General features: G+C 36.4%; 1 protein-coding gene across 19 annotated transcripts in view; it reads right to left on the reverse strand.

Moving 5' to 3' along the window:
• The window catches only part of VPS8 (VPS8 subunit of CORVET complex), a 303,545-nt gene that overhangs the window by 142,657 nt on the left and 148,666 nt on the right, over positions 1–12,222 (reverse strand). For all 19 annotated transcript variants that reach the window (XR_008710494.1, XR_008710495.1, XM_055568849.1 and 16 more), the window contains 3 exons: positions 10,627–10,709; positions 9,792–9,876; positions 8,197–8,295 (listed from right to left, as the gene is read on the reverse strand). Coding sequence is in view for 17 of the 19 variants with exons in the window: in XM_055568849.1 (XP_055424824.1) it covers positions 8,197–8,295; positions 9,792–9,876; positions 10,627–10,709 (267 nt within the window). In the remaining 2 variants the exon portion in view is untranslated. The remainder of the gene's footprint in view (positions 1–8,196; positions 8,296–9,791; positions 9,877–10,626; positions 10,710–12,222) is intronic.

A 12,222-nucleotide genomic window follows, 5' to 3' on the forward strand; every position in this document is an offset into this window, starting at 1 on the left:
GGGAGAAAATTTTAGCATACTAGAAATAGAACACTTCCACAAAAATCTTTATACTAAACATTATATGTCAGAAATAAAATTTTAACCATATTATTAACATTAGTGTTTTGCTAAAATATATGAAGTTGTGACAATAAATCTAACAGTAGATGAATCTACAGAGGAATCTACAGAGGAAATTATAAAACGCGCCAGAAAGATACTGAACAAACAGTTACACCATATGGTCATAAGGTAGAAGCCTCATAATGTAAAGATGTCAGATTAAAAAAGATTCAAAGATTCAATGCAATCCCTGTCAAAATCATAAGGTTAGGAACTTGACAAGTTGATTCTAAAAGGTATTTGGAACTAAGCAGCCAATACTCTTTTAAAAATATGAAGACTTATTATACAACAACAATATTTCAAGTAGTGACTTCAAGACCAATCAAACAGAACAAGACCCAGAAAAAGACAAAACACAGAGATTCTTGATATCTCATGATAAGGTAGCACTGTTGAGCAGTGCGTAAAGGTAATCTTTTAAAATAACTGTTGCTAGGACACAGATGAATGGAACAGGAAAGAAAGCCCAGAAATAAACCCAAACCCACACTAACGGTCATTTATCTATGACAAGGCAAGAATACACAGTGGAGAAAAGACAGCCTCTTAAATAACTGGTGCTGGGCAAACTGGACAGCTACATGTAAGAGAATGAAAACAGACCATTCTCTAACACCATATACAAAATAAACTCAAAATGGACTAAAGACCTAAATGTAAGAGCAGATACTGTAAAACTCCTATAGGAAAACTTAGGCAGAACACTCTTTGATATAAATCATAACAATATTTTTTTGGATCCATCTCCTAGAGTATTGAAAACAAAAGCAAAAATAAGCAAATGGGACCCAATCAAACTTACAAGCTTTTGTAGAGCAAAGGAAAACATAAACAAAATAAAAAGATAGCCTTCAGAATGGGAAAGAATATTTGCAAACAATACAACCAATAAGGGATTGATTTCCAAAATATACAAACAGCTCCTACAGCACACACACACAAAATCCAATCAATAAATAGGCAGGAGATCGAAACACATTTCTCCATTTCTCAAAAAGATGGCCCACAGGCACATTAAAACATGCTCAACATTGCTGTTAGAAAAATGCAAATCAAAACTAAAATGAGGTATTACCTCACATGGATCAGAAAGGCCATCATCAGAAAGTCTACAAATAGTAAATACTGGAAAAGGTGTGGATAAAAGGGAACCCTCCTCTACTGTTGGTGGGAATGTAAACTGGTTTAGTCACTATGGAAAATGGAGGTTCCTCAAAAAAACAAAATTAGAACTACCATATGATCCAGCAATCCCACTCCTGAGCATATGTCTACCTAGAAAACATAAAAACTTTAAATCAAAAAGATACATGCATTCCAGTGTTCATAGCAGCACTATTTACAACAGTCAAGACATGGAAGCAACCTAAATGTGTACAGACAGATGACTGGATAAAGAAGATGTGGTATATGATGGAATATTACTTAGCCATTAAAAAGAATGAAATAATGGTATCTGCAGCAACATGGATGGACCTAGAGATTATCACACTAAATGAAATCAGACAGAGAAAGATAAATAACCATATGATATCACTTACATGTGGAATCTAAAAAAAAAAATGATCCAAAGGAATTTATTTACAAAACAGAAATAAGACTCACATACATAGAAAACAAACTTACAGAAACCAAAGGGGAAAGCGGGGAGGGATCAATTAGGGATTTTGGATAAACAGATACACACGACTATATAAAAGATAGATAAATAATGAGGACCTACTATACAGCACAGGGGACTATATTCAATATATATCTGGTAATAACCTATAATGGAAAAGAATATGAAATGGAAAAAAAAATATATATATATACACAACTGAATCACTTTGCTGTATACCTGAAACATTGTAAATCAACTATACTTCAATTTTTAAAAGGGGGGAAAAATTCAAAAATGGAAAAAAATTGTTCCTGAGAGAACTAGGTATCTATATTTTAAAAAAATTAATTAATCCCCACCTCAAACCCTATACAAAAACTGCTTTCAGGTGGGTCTAAGATTTAAAGTTGAAAAAAGAAACAAGAAAGCTTTTAGACAACAATACAGAAGGACTTCAGTACCAAAGGAAAAAAACTGATTATTCTGACTACTTAAAAAAAACTTCTTAAAAAGAACCATAGAAAAAAGCCACAGAATAGAATATACTTGCAACACGTATCACTGAAAATAAGACTAACATCCAGGATATACAAGGAATTCCTTCATGAATGAGTACAAGAGACATTCTAACAGAAAAATGGGCAAAAGACTTGAACCGTGATGTCACAGAAAGAAAATTTAAATGGCCAATAAATATGTATCTATCAATCTCAGTAATTAAGGATATGTAAATTTAAAACAAAATGAAATGTCATTATACATCCACTAGACAGACAAAATTTTAAAAGTTCAGCAAGAATACAGAGTCAGTGGAAAATCTCACACAATGCTGGCATCTGCTGACGTTTAAAGTATTTATCCCAGTTAAGTGGCAACTACACACCCCAGAACAGAGATTATCAAATGTTAACATGCATCAAAATCACCAGAGGGGCTTATTAAAATATATTGTTGGGACCTGTTGACAGAGTTTCTGATTCATTAGGCCTGAGGAGAAGACTGAAACAGCATTTCTATCAAGTTCTCAGCTGATGCTGTAATGCTGGACTGGAGATCAAACGGAACCACTGTCCTAGAAAAATGCATGTGGCTGTGTTCAAGATGCATATGTAAGATACCAATAGAATGAACAGGCAGTGATATACTTATAAAATTTAATACTGCACCATAATAAAAATGAACTGCAGCTACATACAACAAAATATATAAATTTCTCAAAATATTGAGAAAAAGAAAATAACCTCAGAGTATAACCTCATTTATATAAAGTTCAGCAACAAGCCAAACAAAACATATATTTTTAGCGGTACAGGCAGATGCAATGACAATATATAAAAGTGCAATAAATTATCAGAAGAACGAAGATAAATATTCATTATCCTCGTTCTTCTGATATTAGTGAGGCAGTGAACCGTGATGAGGAAAGGATACATGGGAACAGTCTAGGGTACTAGCAATAACTATTTCTGGTATGTTGAGTTTTTAATTTTTTATTAAACTGTACTTTTATTTTATGCACTTTCTCTTTATATTTCAAAATGAAAAGTGTTTTTAAAAATTTCATGAAACATGAATTGTCCATATTGGAAAAACCATCTAAATGAGAGATTCTTTACTGAAATCCACAGACCCAACCTAAGAATGGCTTTTAGGAAATCTGTGGATCCTTAAATAGTGAACAAAATGATGCATCTGAGCACATGTGCAAGACTAGGAAGCACAGGTCCAGATCTTTCATTAGAGTCTCAAATGCAGTCTATACCTCACAAAGTGTTAAGAACCACTAATCTATATGCTATGTACGTATACTGTCTGAAAACCTTATTATAAGGACTTTCCCTCTACACACTGTTGATTTTATTTATATTAAAAAAGCCACACAAAACCTTCAACAAAAAGTCTACAGATTTCTAATATGACCTTCAGAAGTACTAAAAAGTTCAAGGCAAAAAAAAAGCACAGATGTGGAGAAAATAGTCAGCAGAAATAATTGTTGTGCAGCAAAAATATTTCTTGCTTCACCAGTATGAGTTTTCTGCTGAATAATTTGTTTGTTCATTGATTAATGCATCATGTTTCACATTATGCAGAGAGACACAGCTTCATTTTTGGATGTCTGGAGTCCATGTGCTCAAAGCACGGCATAATGCAGTTGAAATGAAATGAACAATGAGCCATAATGTAACTATGGAGACTTAAAGGGGATGATGAAAAGAAAAAGAATACCAAATGATTAGAAGAAAAAAATATAATTCACAGTCGAAGAAGGTTTTCTTGGGTTTTCTTTCATTCACCAAGACATACTGATCTTGTTGTTAGCAGAAACATGATAAGACTAAATAACATATATGTGTTCTCAATCCAGTAAATGAAAGTGTGGCAATTCCTTCATCCTACTGACTGTAACACTTTTCACATCAGATGTTTTATATTACATGCTGTTCACATTTCTAATCTAAACTTCATAATCATCAGGAATTAAAAGTATTCACATTACATGCAATGCTTTCTAAAAGGTTCAGAGCTCATCATTTCTTATCATTTTTCATATGTAAAAAATTTTAAAACATGTTGAATAATCGTATCTTTCACTACATCTCTAAACCCATCACCATCTCCTGATCCTTGCTACAACGAGGGAGAAACAAACTTTGTAGATGTAAATATTATTTACAAAACTAGAACTACCTCAGCATCCTTCATTACTATTTCTTTTTCTCAATAATTAGAGGACTAAAAAAACAGAAGAGATTCCAACAGCTCTCTAACTCTGTTGGTTTCTGAGGAATATTGTATGTTTTGAACCTAAGGAAACTAAAGTGAGGAGTGATTTCTGGGCCCTTTTTTAGAATGCATTTTGATGCCATCCTCATCATACACACAATCAGTTCAGTTCAGTCTCACAGTCATGTCTGACTCTTTGCGACCCCATGGACTGCAGCACACCAGGCTTCCCTATCTTTCACCAACTCCCGGAGCTTACCCAAACTCATATCCATCAAGTCGGTGATGCCATTCAACCATCTCATTCTCTGTTGTCCCTTCTGCTCCTGCCTTGATTCTTTCCCTGCTCAGGGCCTTTTCAAATGAGTCAGTTCTGCACATTAGGTGGCCAAAGTATTGGAGTTTCAGCTTCGACATCAGTCCTTCCAATGAATATTCAGGACTGATTTCCTTCAGGATTGACTGGTTTGATCTCCTTGCAGTCCAACCAAGGGACCCTCACGAGTCTTCTCCAACACCACAGTTCAAAAGCATCAGTTCTTCAGCACTCAGCTTTCTTTATAGTTCAACTCTCACAGCCATACATGACTACTGAAAAACCATAGCCTTGACTAGATGGACCTTTATCAGCAAAGTCATGTCTCTGCTTTTTAATATGCTGTTTAGGTTGGTCATAGCTTTTCTTCCAAGGAGCAAGTGTCTTTTAATTTCACAGCTGCAGTCACCATCTGCAGTGATTTTGGAGCCCAAGAAAATAAAGTCTCTCACTGTTTCCACTGTTTCCCTATCTATGTGCCATGAAGTGATGGGACCAGATGCCATGAACTTTGTTTTTTGAATGCTGAGTTTTAAGCCAGCTTTTTCACTCTCCTCTTTCACTTTCATCAAGAGGCTCTTTAGTTCTTCCTTTCTGCCATAAGGATGGTGTCATCTGCATATCTGGGGTTATTGATATTTCTCCTGACAATCTTTATTCCAGCTTCTGCTTCATCCAGCAAGGCATTTCGCATGATGTACTCTGCATATAAGTTAAATAAGCAGGGTGACAATATACAGCCTTGACGTACTCCTTTTCCTATTTGGAACCAGTCTGTTGTTCCATGTTCAATTCTAACTGTTGCTTCTTGACCTAATACAGATTTCTCAAGAGGCAGGTCAGGTGGTCTGGTATTCCCATCTCTTTCAGAACTTTCCACAGTTTATTGTGACCCACACAGTCAAAGGCTTTGGCATAGTCAATCGAGCAGAAATAGATGTTTTTTTGGAACTCTCTTGCTTTTTCCATGATCCAGCGGATGTTGGCAATTTGATCTCTGGTTCCTCTACCGTTTCTAAAACCAGCTTGAGTTTCATCCACCTCATTAGAACTGATTCAAATGTATTACTCAGCCATTAAAAAGAATACATTTGAATCAGTTCTAATGAGGTGGATGAAACTGGAGCCTATTATACAGAGTGAAGTAAGCCAGAAAGAAAAACACCAATACAGTATACTAACGCATATATATGGAATTTAGAAAGATGGTAACAATAACCCTGTGTACAAGACAGCAAAAGAGACACTGATGTATAGAACAGTCTTATGGACTCTGTGGGAGAGGGAGAGGGTGGGAAGATTTGAGAGAATGGCATTGAAACATGTAAAATATCATGTATGTAACGAGTTGCCAGTCCAGGTTAGATGCCCAATACTGGATGCTTGGGGCTAGTGCACTGGGATGACCCAGAGGGATGGAATGGGGAGGGAGGAGGGAGGAGGGTTCAGGGTGGGGCACACATGTATACCTGTGGTGGATTCATTTTGATATTTGGCAAAACTAATACAATTATGTAAAGTTTAAAAATAAAATTAAAAAAAAAAAAAGAAAAAAAAATTTTGCAATAAAAAAATAAAATAAAATTTATAAAGTACATGGACATGAAAAAAAATAATAAAATAAAATAAAAAAATAAAAAATAAAATTAAACCAGCTTGAACATCTGGAAGTTCATGGTTCACGTATTACTGAAGCCTGACTTGGAGAACTCTGAGCACTACTTTGCTAGCGTGTGAGATGAGTGCAATTGTGCGGTCATTTGAACATTCTTTGGCATTGGAATGAAAACTGACCTTTTCCAGTTCTGTGGCCACTGCTGAGTTTTCCAAATTTGCTGGCATATTGAGTGCAGCACCTTCACAGCATTGTCTTTTAGGATTTGAAATAGCTCAACTGGAATTCCATCACCTCCACTAGCTTTGTTCATGGTGATGCTTCCTAAGGCCCACTTGACTTCTCATTCCAGAAATGTCTGGCTCTAGGTGAGTGATCACACCATCTTGTTATCAGTGTCATGAAGATCGTTTTTGTAGAGTTTTTCTGTGTATTCTTACCACCTCTTCTTAATATCTTCTGCTTCTGTTAGGTCCATACCATTTCCATCCTTTATTGTACCCATCTTTGCATGACATGTTCCCTTGGTACCTCTAGTTTTCTTGAAGAGAGCTCTAGTCTTTCCCATTCTATTATTTTCCTCTATTTATTTGCATCAATCACTGAGGAAGGCTTTCTTATCTCTCTTTGCTATTCTTTGGAATTCTGCATTCAGATGGGGATATATTTCCTTTTTTCCTTTGCCTTTAGCTTCTTTTCTTTTCTCAGCTATTTATAAGGCCTCCTCAGACAACCATTTTGCCTTTTTGCATTTCTTTTCCTTGGGGAGGGTCTTGATCACTGCCTCCTGTACAATGTCACGAACCCCCATCCATAGTTCTTCGGGTACTCCATCAGATCTAATTCCTTGAATCTATTTGTCACTTCTACTTTATAATCGTAAGGAATTTGATTTTGGTCATACCTGAATGGTCCAGTGGTTTTCCCTACTTTCTTCAATCTAAGTCTGAATTTTGCAATAAGAAGTTCATGATCTGAGCCACAGTCAGCTCCCAGTCTTGTTTTTGCTGACTGTATAGAGCTTCTCCATCTTTGGCAGCAAAGAATATAATCAATCTGATTTTGATATTGACATTAGTCTCTGTATTTAGGCATCTGAAGAAAATTTTTGGGCCAACCATCTGTTGGCTCAGACAGTAAAGATTTTGCCTGCAATAAAGCAGACCTGGGTTTGATCCCTGGGACAGGAAGATCCCCTGGAGAAGGGAATGGCTACCCACTCCAGTACTCTTACCTGGGAAATCCCATGGACAAAGGAGCTTGACAGGCCCTACTCCATGGGGTCACAAAGAGTCAGACACTGCTGAGCAACTAACAACTAGCAAATATTTAAAAAAGAACTTTTAGTTTCAAAGTCAATTACTGCATTCCAATAAAACAGCATTAATAAACAAAATCAGAATCATCATCCTTTTACATAAGAGAAATACATCCTCTTACATAAGGGAAATACATCAGAGAGAATAACTCGTTGCAGTGATGTCTCTAAAATTCCATCAGGTAACTGAGGGAATGGCTCCTGTCACATGATAGGGGAAAAGATCAATAGTAGTCTCAGAATTCCTCAGAACATTGTGAAAAAACACGAAGATTCCAGTTTGTGAACTAGCTGATTTAACATGAGTTATTTTCAGAAGTCATGACATAATAAGTTGTATACAGCATGGGTTTTCCACAAATGTGAGGTGGAATAAATTATCTGAAAAAGATGTTAACCCTCAAGCAAATCAACTTAATAATACATCTCCCACTACTTAGTTAGCAAAAACTTAATTTGGGAGGTATCTACACAAATACGGCAGAGTTTTCAAAATTCTACTGAATCAGTACCTCAATATGATCCATAGCCTTCTGCCATACAGACTGCTTCTCCTCCACACTGTATCCAGGAATGGATAAGATATTGTGAATGTAGTTAAAGACTTCTTCCTGAAAAGCACAAGACAATAAAATTTATTCCTTCATTCACTCAAGAATACTTAGTCACTATCTACTATCTCTTGAGAGTCCCTTGGCTTGGGAGATCAAACCAGTCAATCCTAAAGAAAATGAGTCCTGAATATTCATTGGAAGGACTGATGCTGAAATACTTTGGCCACCTGATGCAAAGAACTGAATCATTGCAAAAGACCCTAGGATGGGAAAAACTGAAGTCAGGAGGAGAAGGGAACAACAGAGAATCAGATGGTTGAATGGCATTACCGACTCAATGGTCATGAGTATGAGCAAGCTCCAGGAGTTGATCATGGACAGGGAAGCCTGGCATGCTGCAGTCCATGGAGTCGCAAAGAGTCGGACATGACTGAGTGAACTGATCTGATCTACTATCTGTATCAGTCTTGGTAAGTATCTATTATTTAGAGAAGGAAACCATTTTGATATGGTTAACTGATGGAGTGAAGTGAAAGTCACTCAGTCATATCTGACCCTTTGCCACTCCATGGACAATATAGTACATGGGATTCTCCAGGCAAGAATACTGGAGTGGGTAGCTGTTCCCTTCTCCAGGGGATCTTCCCAACCCAGGGATCGAACTCAGTCTCCCACACTGCAGGCAGATTCTTTACCAGCTGAGCCACCAGGGAAGTCCAAGAATACTGGAGTGGGTAGCCTACCCCGTCTCCAGTGGATCTTCCCGACCCAGGCATCAAACTGGGGTCTCTTGCATTGCAGGCAGATTCTTTATCAGCTGAGTTACCAGGGAAGCCCCTTAACTAATGGAAGACTGACTTAAAAGAGAAAGAGTAACTGTTTAGGGTAGATTCTTAGAAGTTGCAAATGTGTTCCAATTAATTTCAGTCTCGATTTCATTAACCCAGAGTGAATATTATTTGTTTGCTTTGGTGGTCTCTGTCCACATTGTTAGTTTGACATCAAATCTGTCTTGCCCTTGTCCATTCTGCTCCACTTACACTGATCTTTGCTTCATTTATATGATCCCTATTCAGTTCCTTGAACAAGTCAAAAAATTTTCCCACCTCAGGATCTTCGCGTATACTGTTCCCTACCCTGGAACATTTTTTCTACAGGCTCCTTGCTTGACTAGCTTCTTCTCAAATTCCAAAACTCAGTTTATATGGCATTTATCTGAGATTCCTTCCCTGGCTGCTCTGTATAAGTTCGTTCCCCCATTATTTACTCCTGTGGGAACCAGTTTCTCTAACGCTCATCACAATTTGCAATTACATATTTGGTTTTCTTACTGTCAGTCTCCATCAATAAACTATAAGTTATAAAATTACAGGAACTATATATCTGTTTAAATTATGAATATACACTTGAGTTAATAACAGGCAGTCAATAAACAGCTGTTGAATAATGAAGAAACATATGTCCAAATATTTCTACTGAATAATTATTTCTACTTGATAAGGTGAGGGAGGAAACTAAGTAAGAAAAAAGGGTAAAGTGGTCTCTTAACTCACCTCTCGTAGTGGGTCACGTAAGTAGCAATCAATAATTTTGTCATATTGGTGTTCTTGTTCATACATAAATTCACAAATTTGGTAGCTAGAACATAAAAGGAAAAACTTCAGTGTACCAAACAGGCAGGTGGTTATCAACTTACTGTTTTAAGACATCTGTTCAGGCATAGGGGTTAGAATTAAGGAAAATGAATACAGTAGATGTGATTTCTACTGTTAAATCAAGTTATCGTATCTAAGGAATATGAGTATCTGCCATTCCTTTGAATATACGTTTTAAAATGCTGCTGAATACTATGTTTATAAGAAATTTCAAAGATGTGTATAAAATAAATGTTAAAGCAACAATATATCATATAAAAAATAGTTACTGCATTAGAAACTAATACAATCAATAACATGAAGTTTCCCTGTTCAGAATTAAACATGTCAAATGAAATATTTAACAAACTAGATAAACAATAGTGCTAACATGTTGCATCTGTTTTCTATGTTAAATTCTGCATTGTTTACAATATATATGTAAGGTAACTGCCAAAAATCTTAAAAATACCATGTAAATTTTAAGTAAAAAAAACCCATAAGACTGATATTTCATTTTTACACTAAAACAAATGAACAAGAACTTCAAATTTACTTGCTATTAATTTCTTAAACTAACTTCTTGACTTGAAAGGCAAAAACTTTTGCATTTAGGTTTTTTAAAAATTATTACATGCATAGCTTTTCTTAATTAAAAAAAAATGGCAATGCATCAGTTAACCAGGCTTCAAGTTAGAGAAGTAGTACTTTAGTAGTTCTATGGGAACTGATATATGGCTTTAACACAACTTACAATTCTGCTTTCTCTGCCATACGGATGAGTCGACTTTCTTCAAACTGAACTATGCCTCCAGCCTGCAGCAATTCTAAAAGGACCTGAATATTTAAAATAAATCAGTAAAGACACTTTGGAATCTACTTTTATTGATTAGCTCTTCAGGAGTCCTTTCAGCCACATAATCATATGACCATATGAAAGTGAAGAAGAACTAAAGAGCCTCTTGATGAAAAGTGAAAGAGGAGAGTGAAAAGTTGTCTTAAAGCTCAACATTCAGAAAACTAAGGTCATGGCATCCGATCCCATCACTTCATGGCAAATAGATGGAGAAACAGTGGAAACAGTGGCAGACTTTATTTTGGGGAGCTCTAAAATCACTGCAGATGGTGACTGTGTCCATGAAATTAAAAGCCGGCTTACTCCTTGGAAGAAAAGTTATGACCAACCTAGATAGCATATTAAAAAGCAGAGACATTACTTTGCAACAAAGGTCCATCTAGTCAAAGCTACGGTTTTTCCAGTAGTCATGTATGGATGTGAAAGTTGGACTATAAAGAAAGCTGAGTGCCCAAGAATTGATGCTTTTGAACTGTGCTGTTGGAGAAGACTCTTGAGAGCCCCTTGGACTGCAAGGAGATCCAACCAGTCCATCCTAAAGGAGATCAGTCCTGGGTGTTCACTGGAAGGACTGATGCTGAAGCTGAAACTCCAATACTCTGGCCACCTGATGGGAAGAGCTGACTCATTTGAAAAGACCCTGGTGCTGGGAAAGATTGAAGGCAGGAGGAGAAGGGGATGACAGAGGATGAGATGGTTGGATGGCATCACCAACTCAATGGACATGAGTTTGGTTAATCTCCAGGAGTTGGTGATGGACAGGGAGGCCTGGCGTGCTGCAGTCCATGGAGTCACAAAGAGTCAGACGCAACTGAGTGACTGAACTGAACTGAAGCAGCTGAATAAAAAATTAACCTTTATCAAACTAAGTATCTAAATATATGACCAGGCTATTAGACATATTTTAAAATAAATCTCAAAATATAATACAATCACTACTTAATCATTAGAGCAGTATCAGAAAGCTCTCTCCTATATTTAAGTTCAAGATCCAGAGTAACATGCCCTTTCTCAGAACTCCAGGAAGCCATTTAACAAAACATTTTTCAAACACAGGAAATTACTTTCAAATTAATTTTTTTACAAAGGCAGAAAGAAATAAAACCTAGCCTACCTTTACACTTCACAACTCTAATTTAATCCATTTTGAGTATTACAGTGCACTGTATATAGGACAATGATGGAGCGAACGTATCTGCTGGAAACCTCAGTTTGAAATAACATGATCAACTGCCAGTGCTGGAGAGAGTCTGAACCAACTTATAGGAGTTGAAGCTTTCTAGGAATTTTTAAGCTGGCTGTTAAATACAGGCATTGTTAAAAATAAAATTATATAAACTTACGATTAAATAAATTAAAAGCAAAGGTAATACCCAAACTCACCACTTCCTAAGTATTTTACTGTATTTTACTGTGTATGCTCTCCAGGTTAGAGACTGTAGCCTTAATGCACGGTGGGCTTCCCTGATGGCTCAAACGGTAATGAATCTGCCT

This window comes from Bubalus kerabau, chromosome 2, assembly GCF_029407905.1.
Source record: "Bubalus kerabau isolate K-KA32 ecotype Philippines breed swamp buffalo chromosome 2, PCC_UOA_SB_1v2, whole genome shotgun sequence".
NCBI classification, from domain to species: domain Eukaryota; kingdom Metazoa; phylum Chordata; class Mammalia; order Artiodactyla; family Bovidae; genus Bubalus; species Bubalus kerabau.